This window comes from Muscardinus avellanarius, assembly GCF_963383645.1.
Source record: "Muscardinus avellanarius genome assembly, chromosome: 17".
Taxonomy (NCBI): Eukaryota; Metazoa; Chordata; class Mammalia; order Rodentia; family Gliridae; genus Muscardinus; species Muscardinus avellanarius.
In genome coordinates, this window is record NC_137803.1 from 44,664,352 (window position 1) to 44,685,711 (window position 21,360).

The 21,360-nt window shown below is 38.9% G+C and overlaps 1 protein-coding gene across 1 annotated transcript in view; it reads right to left on the reverse strand.

The window, feature by feature from the left end:
* The window catches only part of DSG4 (desmoglein 4), a gene marked incomplete at both ends in the record, with an annotated part of 52,031 nt that overhangs the window by 16,959 nt on the left and 13,712 nt on the right, over positions 1-21,360 (reverse strand). Inside the window, 8 exons of the mRNA XM_080714537.1 lie at positions 1,132-1,271; positions 2,618-2,886; positions 7,087-7,272; positions 12,090-12,224; positions 12,552-12,718; positions 16,282-16,426; positions 16,579-16,734; positions 19,499-19,630. Of these exons, the coding sequence (XP_080570663.1) occupies positions 1,132-1,271; positions 2,618-2,886; positions 7,087-7,272; positions 12,090-12,224; positions 12,552-12,718; positions 16,282-16,426; positions 16,579-16,734; positions 19,499-19,630 (1,330 nt within the window). The remainder of the gene's footprint in view (positions 1-1,131; positions 1,272-2,617; positions 2,887-7,086; positions 7,273-12,089; positions 12,225-12,551; positions 12,719-16,281; positions 16,427-16,578; positions 16,735-19,498; positions 19,631-21,360) is intronic.

A 21,360-nucleotide genomic window follows, 5' to 3' on the forward strand; every position in this document is an offset into this window, starting at 1 on the left:
TCATCTAGAGTTCTGACCCATTTTCTCTCTACTTTCACATATTAGGGAGAGGATCAATTTCTTATTTTTTGTGACTGACTAATCTCACTTAGCATAATGCCCTCCAGTTCCATCTATTTTCCTGTAAATGATGTAATTGTGTTTTTCTTTATGACTGAGTAAAATTCCATTGTATACATATCCCATAGTTTTGTAATTCATTCATCTGTTGATGGACATCTTGGCTGGTTCCATAGTTTAGCAGTTGTGAATTATGCAACTGTTGAATCTTTTATTTGATAACCTTGTACCTTCCTTGCCCGTGGAATCTTAATATAGACAATGTGTCTGATTAAAACATGCAGGCAGGTTTCTCCTTGCACTCAGTTTGGGTGGCTTTGAAATAGCTATGCTCTCAGGGACGTTGTGCCCCAGCAGGGGAGTCCATAGCCAACTCTCAGCTCTGTGCATAAACTGCTCCCCTTTCATTAGGTAAACATTCCTAACATATTCAACAAGTCATAACAATATAATGACTTAATATTCATAATAATATTCATATTCATAATCAAGACGAGGTCAAAACAGAAAGTACACACACACACACACACACACACACACACACACACACACACGTCCTAGAGTTCAAATTCAAGGCTTGTGCATACTAGCAATCATTTTACTACTGAGCTGCCTCTCTGGTTCTATTTAAATATTTAAACTTTATGCTATAAACCATATCTATTTCTTTTTTGGAAGTAGATGAACTAAATTATACCTTTCATGTAAATTATAGTTTTAAGTGGAATTAAATATTCATTTCTTGAACTAAGATGTTTAGAACTTTCTATCAGTTTTACCTATACCACTAAGTTATATATGGTATAAAACCCAGGGGCATTCTACCTCTGAGCTACATCCCCAGCCCATTTTTCTTAGGGTCTCACTAAATTGCTGAGGGATTTGCTAAGTTGTGGAGGCTGATCTCAAACCTGTAATTCTCCTGTCTCATCTTCTCAGGTACGGAAACACAGACATGTGCCCAACTTTAGGTGGAATATTTTTAGTCACTCAGGTATTAATATTAAAAATTTATAATATTCAATATAATATTACTTATTTTATTAAGATATTGAAAATAAATTCTCTTACCATCTATAGCCAGGATCTCAGCTGTGTACATCCCATTGATAATGTATTTTGACTTCTTATCAAATTCCCTAGAAAATTGTATCTCACCAGTCCTCGAATCGACTTTTAACCATCTGCCTTCATCATGCCCTATGATATACCTGTTTTTAAATAAATAAATTTTATCATTATGCTTTTATGGAAACCAGTACTTTTTTTGCCGTGCTGGGGATGGAACCCAGGGGCATTCTGCCTCCGAGCTACACCCCCCAGCTCTACTTTTTATTCTTTGGTTTGAAACAGGGTCTCACTGACTTGCAAAGGGCCTCACTAAGTAGCTGAGGCTGTCCTCGAACCGCGATCCTCTTCTTTCAGACTCCCAAATGCTGGGATTACAAGTGTGCACCGCCATGCCTGGCTCCAGTACTTTTAAAATATGTAAAAGCCACAATGCAGAAATTTTTTCCTTCCTGGTACTGGGGTCTGAACTCAGGGGTATCAGATATCCTCAGCTCCACTTTTCTTTTTCATTTTGAAACACGGTTTTCTTAGTTGCTGAGGCTGGCCTCCAATCTGCGATCTTCCTGTCTCGATCTCCCAAGTACTGGGATTATAGGTATACACCACCATGCCTGGCTCAGTAAACTTCTATTGCATGTGTGCTTTGTAGTGGTACTTGTGTTGTCTTATAAAATGTGTACAAAATATATCAATGTACAAGTTCACCACAGAGTTTTGAAATTTCATCAGTCTTACTATTTTAGCTCTTAGTATGGATAACAAATATGTGATTTTATTTTAGACCTATTTACTAAATCAGAGCAACATCAAACATTTATCTGCTTTAAAGACAAATTGTGTATTCATCTCTACGTGTGGCATAAGTGGTGTGTTTGCTGTGGGTTTTAGGGCACGTTGGTTTCAGAGCATCTCACTGATCCTCCTGTCTCAGAAATATTTTCCATAGTTCTAATCTGTCCATGTATCTAGTCCATGCATCTAGTGCCCCTATTTTTCTATTTTACCTGTTCTGACTCTCTTTCTGCTGATCAAATTTCAGAAATACCCATGTTTTATTTTCTTCCATTGTTTTTTCCTCTTAGTTTAAGCTGATAGTTGAAATTAGTCACAGGTTTTAAGAGAACAAGTAATGACTCATTTTTTATGGTGTGTAATTGTCTCCAATATGGCTTAATCATCTCTAGACTGGGCAGTGCCGTTGGGCACAAACGATCAGAGACTCTCGGCGTAACCAAAAGTGGCTCGTTGGTCTTCCCATTGTCCCCTGCACACAATCAGTCTTACAGTCACTTGGAGCTCTTACAGCCTCTAAATAACTATTAAAGTTCTCAAAAAATTTCAAATGCCATACTAGTCTTCTGAAACAAACAAGCAAGAGCAAAACTAAAATCTACAAAGTCTTATAATCAACACATAATAGCACATACTACATGAGTTACCACCAGCTGACCAAGCTAAACCAGCCTGAACAAAGCATCTGCGGTACCTGACATTTGTCGCTGGGCTTCCCGTGTCCAGGTCCACGGCTGAGTAGGTGCCCAGCACGTAATTCACTAAGGAGTCTCTTATTCCTTCTCGTACACTGAAAGTCATGGAACTGGGGTGGAATGTGGGTCCTTCTCGCACATTGATAACCTGGATTCTCACAGGGGTTGAGTGCATTCGGAATTGAGAAGCAACTGAGTGGTGAAATTCAGCTTGGTTTTTAACTCCGACACCGAGGTGGATATTGGGTGTTTGTTCATAATCCAGCGTCTAAAATAGTGAAAAGTATAAAACTCTGAAATAGCAAGGGACTCTATTCTGATTGAATAAGAAGCCATGGTGGGCAAGCCACACACTAGAATAAAGTGCAGGAGCTATACAATTCAGATTTCCAACTGAAAAACTTTTAGTTATTACTGCATTCAATATTTTAGACAAAGAATTCTCATCTTTTGGCATAATCAGGTATGTAGGTCATTTAAGCCTGTGACTTTGAGTAGAAATGACATTTTGGAGTTTTGAATTTTTTACATAAAATCCTAAAATTAAAAATGATAGCTTTTTCAAAAGAATCATTTAAGGAAAAATAAAAAATTAACTTACAATGAAATAAAAAATGTTTATGTTGGGCATGGTAGTACCCACCTGTAATCCCACTACTTGGAAGACTAAGACAAGAGGATCATAGGTTGGAGACCAGCTTCAATAACTTAGCAACACTCTCAGTAAGTTAGCAAAATAAATTACAAAATAAAAAAAATAAAAGGGCTGCCTATACAAAATAAAAAAATCAAAAAGGGCTGGGAGTGTAGTCCTGTGTTATAATGTCCTGGGTTCAATCCCTAGTACAATAAATAAATAAATAAATAAATAAATAAATAAATATTACAACGGTTGCATGAATAAATAGAATTTAAATTTCCTTATAAAGCCGGGCATGGTGGTGCATGCTTCTAATCCCAGAACTTGGGAGGCTGAGACAGTAGGATCACACAGGTTCGAAGCCAACCTCATCTACTTAGTGAGGATCTCAGCAACTTAGTGAGACCCTGTTTCCAAATAAGGTATAAAATAGGTCTGGGAGTATAGCCCGGAGGTAGAAAAAGCCCCTGGGTTCCACCCCCAGTAACACACACACACACACACACACACACACACACACACACACACCTCCTTATAGAATTCACAGTTGGGAGCCTCTTAAAAGTATTAGTGACAGAATAAAGGAGCCAAATATGTGTGCTGTAGCTAAACATGTAATTTTGCTTTGTTTTTTAAACGATACTAACAATTCCAAAGAACTCATGAGTATTAGAGTTAGTCCTACATGATAGTTTAATTGCACTGAATCTGGTGGATAAGAAGAGTCCTTTACTGGGCTCATTTAAATAAGCACCACACCCTAAGAGAAAAGTCACCTTTGAGCTGGGGTTCCTAAGTAAAAGATGAATAGAATCTTTTTATCTGGAGCAATTGACGTGGCAACAGGAAAAGTTGCAAGTGAAAAAGCCATTGTAAAAAGAGGAGTGCTGGGCCATGTCTGCCTCCGAGTGTCCTGGAAGCTAATGTAAGCATCGCATCACGGCAACCCACTTGCCAGCAACAGAGGCCAAGATGGTGGTGTGCGCAAGGAAACGCCCCCACATTGCGAGTGCTTTAGCAGGCTTTAGAGTTAAAATTTCCAGAAGTGCTGATAAGACAGAAATATTCACAAGAATTCAGTTGGGGTTTTATTTGGAGATGGCTTTGCATTTCTCACTTGTATTGCAATAGAGCCTTTGAGGTTGGGGATTTTTATTGCTTTCATACATCTGCTCAGATGTCCCCACAATACCAAGTCCACTAGTTAATTAATGGAGCAGTTTACATGTTACCAACCACAGAGCTAAACATAAATTTTCAATCAAAAGAAATCCCTCTTCTACAACTCAGTTTTTATTTTGTGTAATTCCATGCTATCGCAAATAAATGAAAAAAAAATAGAAGAGCCTCTATTCTGATAGAGAAATCTCTTGGGGTTTTCATATACCAATATATATATACAAATATATTATATATATATATATATATATATATATATATATATACATATACACAAATACATTTTGTTTGTCAGAATATATTTCTATTCATATTGAACAGAGTATAATGCAAGCATATTAATATTTGTTTAAAGTTGTATCAATTATAGAAATTCACAGAATCTAGGGAAAGGAAATTGATCAAAATCAAACTTCCCTCTAGCAGGAAGTTTGACAAACCGAGGAAAGGCTGAAAGTAGCATTCATTTTTTGCAAGTGATCCCCCTTATCAAGGATTTAATTGTGTGTGTGTGTGTGTGTGTGTGTGTGTGTGTGTGTGTGTGTGTTACTGGGGATTGAACCAGGGATATTCTACCTCTGAGCTACACCCAGCCCTATTATATTTTTTATTTTGAAACGGAGTCTCACTACATTGTGGAGAGCTTCACAAGGTTGACGAAGCTGGCTGTGAACTTGCCATCCTCCTGTCTCAGCCTCTCAAGTACTGGCATTACAAGTGTGCACCACCATGCCTGGCATCAAGAATTTTCTGATTGTGACTAGAGGTCTGGGATTTGCAAAGAACAATAAAAAAAACCCACTTACCCAAGGATATATCTTTGAAGTGAATAGTTAAACTCAGATTCTTAATATCTCAGGACTTGATTAATAATTATTTTCAAGACTTGAATCTTTCTTAAATTGCGCTCATAATGTTATTGCTATTAAAAAAAACCACCAAAGTATTTCTTGGCATATAAGTAGGGGTTGGGAAGATTTTTGTGGTTTAGGACCTAATGATAATATTTCATATATAGGTAGGAGTTGGGAAGCTTTTTGTGGCTAAGAAACTAATGGTAATATTTTATTTTTTGTGTGATGGTAATATTTTAAGTGTTGTAATCATAAACAGTTTTTGTCTCCGTTTTCATCCCAGTCATTGGATTGTAGAAACAGCTACAGAAAAAATGAATAAATGTAGCTGTGTTCCTGTAAAAAAATTATTTACAAAGCAGAAGAGAGGTCAGATTTGGGCTGTTGGCCACAGTTTGTTGACCTCTAGCTCAAAGCAATATTCTCAGACAGGAAGACCACGGTACAGTGTTGAGGTTTTGTGTTCTCTTAAGGAGTTTTGAAATTTTGTCTTTTCATTTGAATGACAACCTTAAAAGGCATATATAGACATTTTCTATCATTATGGTGATTCTCTCATAAATTAATATACTGCACGATTTCAAGTGCACATACTTATGTTTAGGTATGATAAAGTAGTAATATTTAAAAACTCCTCTGACACTTAAGAAAAGAGAAAGACTCAATGAATAAATTATTTGTTTACACCAGGCAAAGGCTAAATGATTTCCCAATATACTGGGAAAAATATGACAGCAAGTCAAATAGAAATAGAATGGAATAATCAAATCAGATGGCTTCCCAACAAAGAACATGGGATTGTGTATTTGGGTCTGAAAGTGTATTTTCATGGTTTATATTGTTAATAGCAATTTCTTTGGAGAAAAAAAAAATTCCTCATTACATAAATGTTAAGTTAAAATTTTTTTAATTAATGGTGCTGAAGATTGAATCCAGGGACATTTTACCGATGAGATACACCCAACCCTCTTTTATTTTTTATTTTAAAACAGGGTCTTAACTAAGTTGTGGAAGACCTCGCTAAATAGCTCAGGTTGGCTGCAAACCTGTGATCTTCCTGTCTCAGCCTGCCAAATAGTGGATTACAAGTGTGGGCCACCAAGCCCAGGTGGTTTTGTTCTTGACTTACAAATATTTAGATTTTATTGTTGGCATGAAATAAAAGAATAAAGTAGTTTAAGAAAAATCACTCAAGGAGAAAAAGTTCAGTATTCAAGGTTTTCTCTCAGCAGACCGATGCCACCTGGCCGCCCGTGTCCCTGCTCCTCCCTTGGGGGGACACTCTGGGGCAGCCTGGGCTGTTCAGCAGGCTCTGAACAGGCTGCACACTTTCTCACCTCTGGCTGTTGGCTCTTCCTGTCATCCACATTGGCACTCTCTGTTGTAAGGTCTTGATTAAACTTATTCCCTGCGTGAAAGCTTTTCAGAGAATTCTAGCTCAGAAAGATCTCCCCTTCTCTTTTCTCATTAATTACTTCATGTTTCACCACTTGGCAACGAGTTGCTTTATATCATGACACCTGTACCACGATTTCTCACACACCAAACTCTTACATGCTATCTACTGAGAGTGCTTCTTTATCTTCTCCACTAGGAACTGGGTACTGTGAGAAAAAACAGTTACTTATTCTTCCTGTTAATAAATGCTATGCTGGGTAGGAAGGCTCAGACAGACACAGCTACCTTAGGACAGCAGTCAATACAAGCTGTATTCAAGGGTATGGAGGGTTAATTGTGTCTCTGAGAGTTATTTAAGATTTCCTTGGAAGAAAACATTTCAGATTCTATACTGTACCTTGACGACTTTCAGAATGCCTTCATTGGTTCGTGGATCTGTTTGAATATCAAACCAATTTCCATCATTTCCGGAAAGAATTACATATTTTGCCAACCAATTATCAGTGCCTTCTTCATCGAGATCAATGGCTCGTAATCTTATCAGTTCTGAGTTCAAACAGTTTTCTTCAATGCTTGCTGAGTACTGAAATGGCACAGATCAATTCCATAATTGATGAATTTTCAAAAGAAACATATTTACTAATGCATAATTCTCTCTTCAAATACTAATGACAAGCTGGGCGTGGTGGCACATGTTTGTAATCCCAGCACTTGGGAGGCTGAGACAGGAGGATCACAGAGGTTCGAAGCTAGCCTCAGCTCGTTAGTGAGGCTCTCAGCAACTTAGTGAGACCCTGTCTCCAAATAAAGTATAAAAAAGGCCTGGGAGAATAGCCCGGAGGTAGAAAAGCCCCTGGGTTCCACCCCCAGCACAAAAATATAAAAATAAAATAAAACACTAACAACAAACTCTATCAACTCTAATTTCATACCATTGTTAAATGACAAAAGTCCCATCAGAAGCAAAAGAATTAAATGATTATAAGATAGTAAAATTGAGCCGGGTGTGGTGGAGCATGCTTGTAATCCCTGCATTTAGGAGGCTGAGACAGGAAGATCGTGCAGGTTCGAAGCCAGCCTCAGCTACTGAGTGAGGCTCTCAGCAACTTAGTGGGACCCTGTTTCCAAATAAAGTATAAAACAGGTCAGGGTTGTAGCCTGAAGGTAGAAATCCCCTGGGTTACATTCCCAGTACCACACACACGCACACACACACACACACACACACACACACAGAGTGTCAAGCCAAATTTGGCCCTGCTATTTTAGATTTAAGCTTCTTCATGCCTAAAGAAGGAAATGACTAGACCGATCTTCCAGACAAAGGGTCAGTAAAGATGTCTCAGAACTAAAGAACACCATTAACCAAATGGACCTGTTGGACACATATAGAATATTTCACCCAACTACAGCGGAGTTTACATTTTTCTCAGCTGCTCATGGAACCTCCTCCAAAATAGATCACATCTTGGGACACAAAATGAGCCCTAGCAAATTTTAAAAATGTTACATACTTCCCTGTGTCATTTCAGACCATAATGGACTGAAACTAGAAATCAACTATAAGAAGACCCAGAGAAACAACATAAACATGTGGAGACTGAACACCACACTTCTAAATGAAGAATGGGTCATAGAAGATGTAAGAGATGAAATCAAGAAATTTCTAGAAACAAATGAAAATAAAGAAACAACATATCAAAACCTCTGGGACACTTTGAAGGCAGTATTAAGAGGAAAATTTATAGCACTGAGTGCTCACATAAGAAAAACAGAAAATCTTCAAATAAATAGCCTTACGACACACCTCAAAGCCCTTGAAAAGCAGGAACAGTTGAACCCCAAAGCCAGCAGAAGACGGGAAATTATTAAAATTAGAGCAGAATTAACAAAATAGAGAATAAAAAAAAAACAATACAGAAAATCAACAAAACCAAAAGCTGGTTTCTTGAAAAAATTAACAAGATTGATAAACCACTAGCCAACCTAACTAAAAAAAAGAGAGAATCAACCCAAATTATGAAGATAAGGGATGAAAAAGGAGACATTACTACTGACATTGTAGAAATCCAGAGGATTATCCGAAACTACTTTGAAAAACTATACACCAACAAAATGGTAAATCTGGAGGAAATTGACAACTTCCTAGATAAATACAACCTTCCTAAACTGAGTCAAGAAGATATAGAACACTTAAACCAACCGATAACAATCAAAGTGATTGAAACATCAATAAAGAGCTTACCATCAAAGAAAAGCCCAGGACCAGATGGTTTCCCAAGTTAATTCTATAAAACCTTTATAGAAGAGCTAATCCCAATACTACTCAAACTATTTCGGGAAATAGAAAAAACTGGGACTCTCCCAAATACATTCTATGAAGCCAACATCACACTAATACCCAAACCGAATAAAGACAGTTCAAGGAAGGAAAACTACAGGCCTATATCTCTGATGAACTTGGATGCAAAACTATTAAACAAAATATTAGCAACACGCATTCAAAACCACATCAAGAAAATCATTCACCATGACCAGGTAGGGTTCATCCCAGGGATGCAAGGCTGGTTCAATATACGAAAATCAATCCATGTAATTCATCATATAGACAGAATCAAAGACAAAAACCACATGATCATCTCAATAGACACTGAAAAAGCATTTGATAAAATTCAACATCCATTTATGATAAAAACACTGCAGAGAATTGGAATAGAAGGAACATATCTCAACATTATTAAGGAAATCTACAATAAGCCCACTGCCAACATCATATTAAATGGGGAAAAACTTCAAGAATTCCCCCTAAAAACTGGAACAAGACAAGGATGTCCACTATCACCACTTCTCTTCAATATAGTACTAGAGACTCTAGCCAGAGCAATAAGGCAAGAAAAGGAAATCAAAGGAGTACAAATAGGAAAAGAAGAACTTAAGCTTTCACTATTTGCAGATGACATGATACTATATTTAGAAAACCCAACAAACTCAACCAAAAGGCTTATAGAACTGATCAACAAAGTCAGCAAAGTATCTGGATACAAAATCAATCTTAAAAAATCAGAAGCTTTCCTGTACACCAACCATAAACCACTGAAAAAGAAATTCAGAAAACACTTCCACTCAGGATCTCCCACAAGAAAATAAAATACCTAGGAATAAACTTGACCAAGGAGGTAAAAGATCTCTACAAAGAAAATTATAAAACACTGAAAAAAGAAATCAAAGAAGATCTTAGAAGATGGAAAGACCTTCCATGTTTATGGATTGGCAGAATAAATATCATTAAAATGGCCATCCTCCCAAAAGTGATCTACAGATTTAATGCAATGCCCATTAAACTACCAAGATCATTTCTCACAGACATAGAAAAATCAGTCCTTAAATTTATCTGGAATAACAAAAAGCCCAGAATAGCCAAGGTAGTTCTCAGCAACAAAAACCACACAGGAGGAATCACAATACCTGACTTTAAACTATACTACAAAGCCATTGTAATAAAAACAGCATGGTACTGGCAAAAGAACAGATATATAGACCAATGGAGCAGAATAGAAGACCCAAAAATAAGTCCACACACTTTCAGCCAATTGATTTTTGACAAAGGGGCCAAAAACATACACTGGAAAAAAGATAGCCTCTTCAACAAATGGTGTTGGCAAAACTGGTTAACCATATGCAGAAAATTGGAAATTAATCCCACTTTTTCACCCTGTACAAAAGTCAGCTCATGATGGATCAAAGACTTGGAAATTAAACCAGAGACCTTGAAGCTCTTTGAAGAGGGCATAGGTCCAACACTATAACACATAGGCACAGACAAACATTTCCTCAACAAGACCCCAAAGGCACAAAAAATTAAAAGGAGAATCAATACATGGGATTGCATGAAACTGAAGAGCTTCTGTTCAGCAAAGGAAACTATCAAGAACCTCAATCGAGAGCCAACAGAATGGGAGAAGATTTTTGCCACCTACACCACCGATAGAGGACTAATATCTAGAATATACAGAGAACTCAAGAAACTCAACACTAAGAAAACAAAGCATCCAATAACAAAATAGGCAAATGAACTAAATAGACACTTCACAAAAGAAGAAATTCAAATGGCCAATAAATGCATGAAAAAATGCTCAACATCACTGGCAATCAGAGAGATGCAAATCAAAACTACCCTCAGATTTCACCTAACTCCAACTAGAATGGCAATCATTCAAAACACAAACAACAACAGATGCTGGCAAGGATGTGGAGAAGTGGGAACTCTAAGACATTGTTGGTGGGATTGCAAATTAGTGCAACCACTTTGGAAAACAGTATAGAGAATCTTCAGAAGAATGGGAACAAACCTACCATTTGATCCAGCAATACCACTGTTGGGTATTTACCCAAAAGAAAAGAAACCAAACTACCAAACCAATACATGTGTATCTATGTTTATAGCTGCACAATTCACCATAGCCAAACTATGGAACCAGACAAGATGTCCATCAACAGATGAATGGATTACAAAACTGTGGGATATGTACACAATGGAATTTTATTCAGCCATCAAAAAAAACTCAATTACATCATTTTCAGGGAAATGGATAGAACTGGAGGACATTATGCTAAGTGAGATTAGTCAGTCACAAAAAATAAGAAATCAGATGCTTTCCCTAATATGTGAGAGTTAGGGAGAAATAGATCATAGGAGGAACTCTTGATAAAGGAAATCCTATAGAGGAGCAAACAAGACAATCTAAAGGAGGAGAAAGGAGGGGGGAAAGAGGAAAATCTCTAAAACACACAATGTACTTAAACATATCGAAGTCAATCACTAAGCCAAGCAAGGGAGAGAGGGATGGGGAGGGAATGGGGTAGGAATTGGATAGGGGTTAAATCAGCTATGAGTACATGTTTGTACACACAAGTTTTTTACCCCAATAAGTTGTATGAATATAATGCACCAATAAAAAAGAAATAAAATAAAATGAAAACAACATACAAAAAAAGAGAAGGAAATGGAAGTTGAACGTGCTTGGGATTCTGGTAGAATTAATTCATCACATCATGAGGCACATACAAAAGCATCACTATTTTTATACTATTTCCAGAGTTGTATCAACAAATTTCCACATTTCTGTGAGTAGAATATTTGGAATAAATAGTTATTGCTTTCACAGAGAAGGCTGCCCTGGGGTAGTGAGTCAAAAATATGTGTATATATACATATATGTTTGTATATATGTATTTTATCAAGGTATACACTATTAAAGTATATGATTATACACAAGAAATTCCAAGGTTTATAAAGCAAAGTCCATCTGTACAAGTATCAGAAGGAGTCTTATAAGCTTGCAGGAACACAAACTGATTACTGGCACCCATGGAAAAAGCCATATAAAAGTAACAACTTACTGAAGTTTTCTCTAAGATGGGGAAATTATCGTTGACGTCTAAAACTTTGATTCTGCAGTCACACTCTGAAGACAGTCCATCTGTGGCTCCATCCCGATCGGAGCCCCTTACAAGTAGGTTGTACGTACCACATTGCTTAAGATGAAAAAAAAATTGTCAGACTCAATCTTGTCTTGAACAGAACCTAACATATTCCAGGGCCATTATTTGTCTTTTATATACACATTAAACAAAATCTATAAAATTAATCATTTAATTTTCACTAAAATGATTGGAATATTTTCCTTCCCTTCTTTACATTGAAGTAAGGGAATATGTGGATAATTTTATCTTTGTCTTTTCCAAACCGAATTCATTATATTGACTGCTGTACTAAGGTAGCTGTGTCTTTCTGAGCCTTCCTACCCAGCATAGCATATGATTTTGAATTATATCTTGAAATTCTTTCATAGAGGCCTTTACCTCTCTGTCGAGGTAATTGGACATCGTGCGAACCTCTCCAGTGTACCTGTTCACAATGAACATTGGTGCACCTGAAGGCTCCTGAGAGATGATCTTGTAGGCGATTTTTGAATTCAAGTGATTATCTTCATCCGCATCTGTGGCACTTAACTTTATCACTAGTGCATCTAAAAATGAATAGAAGATGAAGAATGGCTGAGATTCTGTTAGAATTAATTCAGCAAATCATTAGACACAAAAGGAAAAAGTGATTTGGCTTCTCCTGAATTCTTTGACTTTTCTAGAACAGTTTTCACCATAAATTGCAGCTATACCCGCAATTACAAAAATAACAGTGGCATGCTCCATTGAAACACTTTACTGTTTATAAAGTACTTGCACTCAAATTATTAAGTGGCAAATAAAAATACGATGGTCTTTAATGTATGAGAAAGAAGTTCAGAAGATCATCAGAAAGCCAATGAAAGTGTTTTTAAATCAAATCAGTTTTCTTCTTGCTATAGTTTTGTAAAATTATTTAAAGATGTTTAAGAAAGATGATAGTGTAGCTAACTTCAACATTACAATTATTTACTTACTGAGTACTTGTATTAGTGTGTGTGTGTGTGTGTGTGTGTGTGTGTGTGTTACTAGGGATTGAACCTAGGGGCGTTCTACCTCCAAGATACACCCCAGCCCTTTTTTAAAAATTTGAAACAGGATCTCACTAGGTTGCTGAAAGTCTTGCTACATTGCTGATGTTATCCTGGAACCTGTGATCCTCTTGTCTGAGCCTCCCAAGTACTGGGACTGCAGAGGTACACCACCATGCCCAGCAGCACCTATATTCTTAATTATCACCCAGCCAGGAAATAGAGAATCACTATTGTTTGGACTGCAAGATAACAACACTTTACCAAGCAACAAAAGTACATGATTATTGAAAAGATTTGATCATAGGAATATGAGAATTTTTTGATTATTCACAGGAAGAAAGAATAGGCATCCTAGGCCACTAATTAAGACATCAGCCCACGGGACATATTTCCCGGAGTGGAAAGGTTCCTGAGGTCCCCACCCCAGCCTGGTGAGGCAGTGAAAGTCCTCGGGCAGCAGGGCCTGGATGGAGAGAGGCAGCACGTGAGGCCCTCTGGGTCCTGCAGGTGCGTCGGGCCCTGTAGGCCTTCGTTCAGTAGCTATTCTCACTGGAGGACGCATGCGCAAACTGCTCATCGAGCAGAGGGACTTACCTGTGGGATACACCTTTTCTTCCTTAACCAAATATGTGAGCGAGGAAGCAAAGAAGGACTTTGAGCCCTTCTGTCTCACCGACCCAAGGCAAAGCCTTCTTTTTGTGTCTTTCTACCCTATATGCCCAAAACTTTGTGTTTATCTGTATTTCCTCTGAAATTTATTTTTCCTTATATTTGTTTCAAAATGTATTTATTTATATATATTTTGTGGTAGCATAGAAGCATTCTACCTCTGAGTTACATCCCCATCTTTATTTTATTTTTTATTTAGAAACAGGGCCTCACTAAATTGCACCGGATCTCATGAGATTGTTGAGGCCAGCCGTGAACCTGTGATCCTCCTGTCTTAGCCTCCCAAGTACTGGTACAAGCATGTACCACCAAACCCGGTATTTAGAGACACATGTCAGACAGTGTAGAAACACATGGCAGACAGATTTAAAAGTGAGGCCCTGTTAGCTGGGCGTGGTGGCCCACGCTTGTAATCCCGGCGCTTGGGAGGCGGAGACGGATTCGAAGCCAGCCTCGCTGGTTTAAGAGAACCTGTTTCCAAATAAAAATATAAAAATAGGTGTCTGGGAGTGTAACCCAGAGGTAGAAGGGTTTCCAGGAACCCCAGTACCACCAAAAAAAAAAAAAAAATGAGGTCCTGTTTAGAAAAAAAAATTAAATGGGCTAGTGATATGGCTCAGTGGTAAAATGCCCCTAAGTTCATTTACCTGCACCATTAAAAAGAAGAAAAAAAAAGCAGGAAAGGAGTTCTTAGAAGATAGAGTGCGGGGTGCAAAAGGCAAAGGAAACTAGAAAAGTAAGAGTCTGAAGGAAAGAAAGTCCGGGAGAACTAATACAAAGGAAGAAAGCAGAAGGGCATAAGGAGCCAGGCATGGTGGCGCACGCTTGCAATCCCAGCATTTGGGAGGCTGAGACAGGAGGACTGCAGTTCATGGACAGCCTCAGCTACTTAGTGAGGCCCTTTGCAACTCAGTGAGATCTTGTTTCAAAATAAAGAATAAAAAAATAGGGCTGGGAGTGTAGCTTGGAGGTAGAATACTCCTAGGTTCCATCCCCAGTACGGGGGGAAAAAAAAAGAGTATTAGGTTCAAAAGTGGACTTAAGCCAAATAGAAAGAAGAAAGAAAGAAGAAAGAAAGAAAGAAAGAAAGAAAGAAAGAAAGAAAGAAAGAAAGAAAGAAAGAAAGAAAGAAAATAATGTCTCTGACAGCGATGTCTGTGACGGGCCATTGCATGGGCACCTGTTGGCCCCACTCTACGTAGAATGTGTCGGCCAGTGATCTTAAGGAACAGAGCCATTTTAACAAGGCTTCTGCCTTAATTTACTCACAGTGGATTAAATTAATCACAAGCCCAGTAGTTTCTGAGGAAGATACTAATAGGTCCTGCTCAATTGCATGTATAAGAATCTTCTACAAATAAGAGGATATTTAGAAATTTAGACACTTTTTCTGAGCTATAAGTTAAAATTTGTGGATTTTATTAAAAATGAAAATTTCACTCTTTTTCTGGTCTTTAAATGGCCATGTTCTTTTTCTTTTTCTTTTTGTGGTACTGGGGATTGAACCCAAAGGCATTTTACCTCAGAGCTACAACCCCGGCTTGGCAGGGGACGGAGTGCTGACAGGCCAGTGGCAGAGTCTGAGGCCACGTCTCTAAGTTCTGTGCATCTCCTGCTTGATAAACTCCTAGCCGTCCACCCTCTCAGAGGCCCTCCACCCTTGCTTGTGCTTTGAGGAGACACTGTGGCGCCAGGTATGCTTTTACGTGGGTTATGTGCTGTGCATGCCCAATATGTATTGCTGACATGGATTAAAGAGTTCTTGGTATTTCTGTATGATATAAACATGCTGCGTGCTTCCGAATAAACACCTGTTGTGCTTCCAAGCCTCAGCGCCCCGTGCCCCTCTTTACTGTCTTCTTTTTCCTCGCCCTCCGTTCTTCAGTCCTGACCCCCTTGAGGGGTTGCCACACCAGCTCAATTTTATTTCTTATTTGGATACATGGTCTCACTAGGTTGATTAGAGTCTCACTACATGCTGAAGCTGTTCTCCAACTTGTGATCCTCCTGTATCAGCCTTCCAAATACTGGAATTATAAGCATGTGCCACCACGCTCGATTTGAAAATTTTTATGTATGTATGTATGTATGTATGTATGTATGTATGTATTTATTTATTTATTTATTGGTGGTACTGGGGTTCCTGGAAACCCTTCTACCTCCGGTCTACACTCCCAGACCTATTTTTTTTTAAATTTGGAGACAGGGTCTCTTAAGCCAGAGAGGCTGGCTTTGAACCTGTGCGATCCTCCTGTCTCTGCCTCCCAAGCGCCGGGATTATAAGTGTGTGCCACCATGCCCGGCTTGAAAATTTTTTTTAAAGAGCTGGGAGTTAGCCCCGAGGCAGAAATAAACTTTAATTTATTCCATATTATTATCATTTCCTTCAGCAGATGGTCTAACGCAGGTAAGGGGCCTGTACTCACTGGCGTCGCTGTTCTCTTCGATACTGGCTGTGTACACGTTCTGGGTAAAGACGGGAGGGTTATCATTCACGTCCATAACTTTGACTCTGAGCTCCAGAGGTCTCTCTAAATCTTCACCCCGTGAATTCAGAGCACGGCAATAGATCTGTGAAATGTTGGGGGGAAAACATCTTTCTCCATCAAAAGAAATTAAGTGGCTTGTTTGCAAATGCACAAAAAGTAGGCCACCCCAAGATGCTTTGCTTTAAAGTGAAGAAAAATGATGTGAATAAATCAAAACACACTGCTGGGACTTACCAAGAAAAGTGGAGTTATTTCTCTGTCCACCACAGAAGTGATGTTAATTTCCCCAGTGCGTGGATTAATGGTGAACACTCCGTAAGGTGGCCTATCAATCCCTGCTCCGGAGATTCGGTACGTAATCCTCTGGCTTACTTCACAGTCTGATCGAATCTATGAGCAGAATGAGTAGACTGGTCATCTGCTTTACAGCATCGGGAACCTCGGAATGTAGTGGAATGAAAAAGAAATGGGATTTGTAGCCAGATGAACTACAATGGATCCTGTGAAATGTGGCATCGTGACTAAGTCCTGTGTGACCTTGGCATCACTGAACTTCTCCAAGTAGCTTATAGACTTGTTGTGAGATTGTTTGGAATAATGATGATACAGCCCCAGCCCAACGCATGTGTGTGTGGCACACACACACTTTTGCTAGGTTTGTTATGCTTAGCAATGCCCTGATCAATTCTCTGGTTGTCTTGAATATAGACAGTCTAATAGAAGAAATCAGAATACTCAGTATTTAAAAATATGTTATGTTACTGGAGTTGATATCTGACCATAGAAAGGTTTGTTAGTAAATACTCCAGGATCTCAGTTGAGACCCCTTGAGATCTCAGCCATTTTTGAGTGGGATAAAAACAAATATAATCAGCTTTACCAAACTGCAAACAGGACTCGACTCACTCCTTGTAGGATTAAGAGCATCTGCTCCCAGTTAGGCTATCTGCCAAAATTTATGGTTCATCTTTTTGTTAAAAGGATAATAAAAGTATCCAGAATTTCCACAAATTTTAAACACAATATCTTGCATTATATTAGAATCACCAGGCAAAGCAAAACACAGAAATACGATGATAAATATTACAGACAATATAAATGGAATAAACCATTTTTGTAATAATAAAAAATAAAAATATGTTATATTAATAACCTTAGATTTGAGTTGGGAATTTAGTCAAAATAGCAGATAAATTAAGAAAATCAAAAGAGAACTACAGGTTTTTAGATATGGTATGTTTTTAAATTAAATCTTCTATATCACTTTTCTACCAAATATAATTTATGGCCAATATTCTACCATGTTGATTATTTTTGTGATTCTGGGGGTTGAACCCAGGACATTCTACCTCTGAGCTATACCCCCAGCCCTATTTTTTATTCTTTATTTGGTAACGGTCTCACTAAGTTGCAGAGGGCCTCAGTATGTAGCTGAGGCTGGCTGTGAACCTGCTATCTTCCTGTCTCTGCCTCCCAAGTACTGGAATTATAAACATGAGCCACCACACCTGGCTTACTATGTGAATTTAAAAAAATAGTTTTATAGCTACTGCTCATAAATTAATTAGTTAATTAATTAATTAATTAATTAATTTTTGTTGGTACTAGGGGTGGAACCCAGAGGTTTCCTACCTCCGGGCTATACTCCCAGACCTATTTTATATTTAATTGGAAACAGGGTCTCACCAAGTTGCTGAGAGCCTCACTAAGTAGCTGAGGCTGGCTTTGAGCCCGTGCGATCCTCCTGTCTCAGCCTCCCAAGCGCGGGGATTACAAGCGTGCGCCACCATGCCCAGCTCTGCTCATAAATTTAAATTAAGCTAGTTTAAATTTTGATAGCTTACCTATATATTGAAGATGTGAATGCCTGGTAAAATATTAAGATTTGTTACCCAAAGAGCTACAATTAAAGTAAGCTAGAAATATGATTTTAGTTAGCTCGTATCTAATACAAAGATCTTTTTTATATAGACAATAACCCAGAAATCTCCAAAATACAAATTAAAGAGTATGCAAGTGAAGTGGCATAGCATAAAAGTATATGAGTTAATGACTAATAATTTAAAATCTTTTCCAAATTTGAAAACTTCTGGGAGTGCCTCCCTCCTCTCCTTCCTCCCATTCTTTCTCTCTTCCTCTTTCCTTTTAAAATCTGGTCTTGCTAGTTGCCCAGGCTGTCCTCAAACACTGGGTACTCCTGCTTCAGCCTCTCCAGTGGCTGGGATTACAGGCATGCGCCACTGTGCCTGGCTGAGAATTTTTCCTAAGCTGAGGTTAGATCGGTAACATCATTGCTGATGCTTACTTTATTTTTAATGTAAAGCTTCAAGAAAAGAATTTTTGTAGATCATCCCGCTGTTTGTGTCAATAGTGGCTCAAAGCCAAGATGCCCAGAGTTAGTAAAGATTTTAATATGAATCCCAGCCTTTATGGACCAGTCAAGCACACATTCTTCCTTTAACTTTCCTCCTTCCTGATGGTTGGCCATAAGGGGTGTGTGTGTGTGTGTGTGTGTGTGTGTGTGTGTGTGTGTGTATGCGCGTGTGTGCACTAATGGGGATTACACTCAGGGCATTCTACCTCTGAGATATATCCCAGCTCTCTCTTTTTTTTAAATTTTGAGACAGGGTTTCATTAAGTTGCCAGGCTGACTTAGACTCATGATTCTCCTGCCTCAGCCTCCTGGTTAGCTAGGATACAGGTGAGGGCCACCATGCCTGGCTTGTGAAGGCTTTTTCTAGCCTCCCAGCTTCTGAATGGAGAGATCTCATGGGACCTTTTGATGCCATTCTTACTTTCTTGAGCTAATTAAGCACAGCACACCCTTGACTTTCTGAAGAGTTAGTCTGCACACTATCATACATTTCCTATAAAATACACTGGCAGTGCCGAGCTGGGCAGAAACAGACCAAGGCCGTGTGTGCTGCAGATCGGCCTTTTTTCTAGGACCCCTTGCAAGGCCTCTTTGCTCTGCATCAGCCCGACCATGGTACTCAAACACGTCTCACTGACAAGCAAATGACTACATGCCATCTTCTTAGGCCATTTTGGGGCACGGGAGGCTGCAAATCCCTGAATGAGTTCGGTTTTCCTGCTTGCAAACGCATCTGCCGGCAGCTCAAGACCCCTGCGGCGGCCCGGCTGTGGGACTCACTCTGGCGATGGGGTTCCTCTTGGAGTTGTCCTCCCCCTCTCGGCAGGCTGCTGCGAACTTGATCCACTCTCGCTTGTGTCTTCTCATGGTTTGCCATGTTGTGGTGCCATTGGCGATGTCTAATTCTTTCACCTGAAGCAAAAGTGGTCCATGTTTCTTACTGTGTTACTACTTAGTTCGAGCATCTATTTAACATTGTAAGGTGCATACGGAGGAAACAATGGTGTCAAATTTGAGGAACAAGAGTTTTTGGTAATTTACAAGTCTGAATAGACAGAGCTTGCTCACCCGGACTGCCGTTTCTTTTGGAATCATTCCCCTCTAACTGTAAGGCTGCAGCGAGACAGATTTCATTAGCTCTGTGCTGTACGTACGGTGTGCTAGGGTGCACAGTATGCCAAAGTTTTCTTTGATTCCACCTGCCCTCACCAAAGGCCTTGCCCTTCTTTGAGCTCTGACCAGACTCTATTGTCCTCAAAGTTTAAAGACTGCACTGCTCCCTGTGAGTGCACTCCGTACCAAGTGGAAGTTGTGTTCACCTAAAAGGGGGAAAGGCAAGCCGGGTGTGGTGGCGCATGCTTGTAATCCCCACGCTTGGGAGGCTGAGACAGGAGGATTGCACAGGTTTGAAGCCAGCCTCAGGTACTTACTGAGGCTCTCAGCAACTTAGTGAGATCCTGTTTCCAAATAAAATATAAAATGGGTCTGGGAGTATAGCCCGGAAGTAGAAAGCATCTGGTTTCCACCCCCAGTACCACCAAAAAAAAAAGGGGGGGGGAGGCTTTTTCTCTTCTATTGATAATGAAACCACCATGGCTAAGCATCCAAATATGTTATTGCAAAGTTGTAACAATATTATTATTATTATTATTATTATTATTATTATTATTATTGGTCTGGGGATGAAACCCAGGGGCATTCGACCTCCGAGCTACACCCCCTGCCCTATTTTTTATTCTTTATTTTGAAACCAGTTCTCACTGAGTTGCAGAAGGCCTCACTAAGTAGCTGAGGCTGTCCGCAAACTGTGATCCTCCGGTCTCAGCCTCCCGAATGCTGGGATTACAAGCGTGCGTCACCACGCCCGGCTCAGTAACAATATTATTAACTGAATTGACACGACATGAAATAATCCTATGCACACCTTTATCATTCTCAGTGTTGTATATTTACATCTCTACTTGCTATATGTTCACCTTTTTGTAGTTTTGTGTTGCTGTTGTTGAGTTTGCTTAAAAATTCTTTTGCGTGTGTGGGGAGCGTGGAACCCAGGGATGTTCTACCACCTGGCTACACCTATACCCCAAGCCCCATTTTATTTTTTATTCTGAAACGGTCTCGCTGAGTCATACCACAGTGGCCTCCAACCTGTCATTCTCCTGTCTCAGCCTTCCAACTACTGGGACAGCTGTGCACCACCTCACTTAGTAGTGCTTAAGAATTTTAAGAATTTTGCCCTGCTAAAAAGTTTAGAGTTGCTACTGCATGCATAAACATACACACATGTATATATATTTTTGAAAATAATAATTCCTTATTAAGACATAAAGATTACATGTTTAGTTAAGCTAAGGCTTTATTTAATCACCACTTTGGGGGAAGCTAATGCACTGCATTTTTTCTATTGTGTAACGGAGATTAGAAAAGTAATTTTATTTTCTCCAATAATTCAGATGATCATAATAAAAATCCAACTTATTTCCAGAGCCCTACTTAATTAGTTTATTTACTTAATTGTGATGTTTTATTTTTGCATCTTTCTTCATGAATAGGTCATTAATTGCCTTTCTCATCAATGTGTCTAAAACTCCTCTTCCATTCTAAGGCGTCTCTTTGCTCCTTCTGCTTTGCTGTAGGTTGGG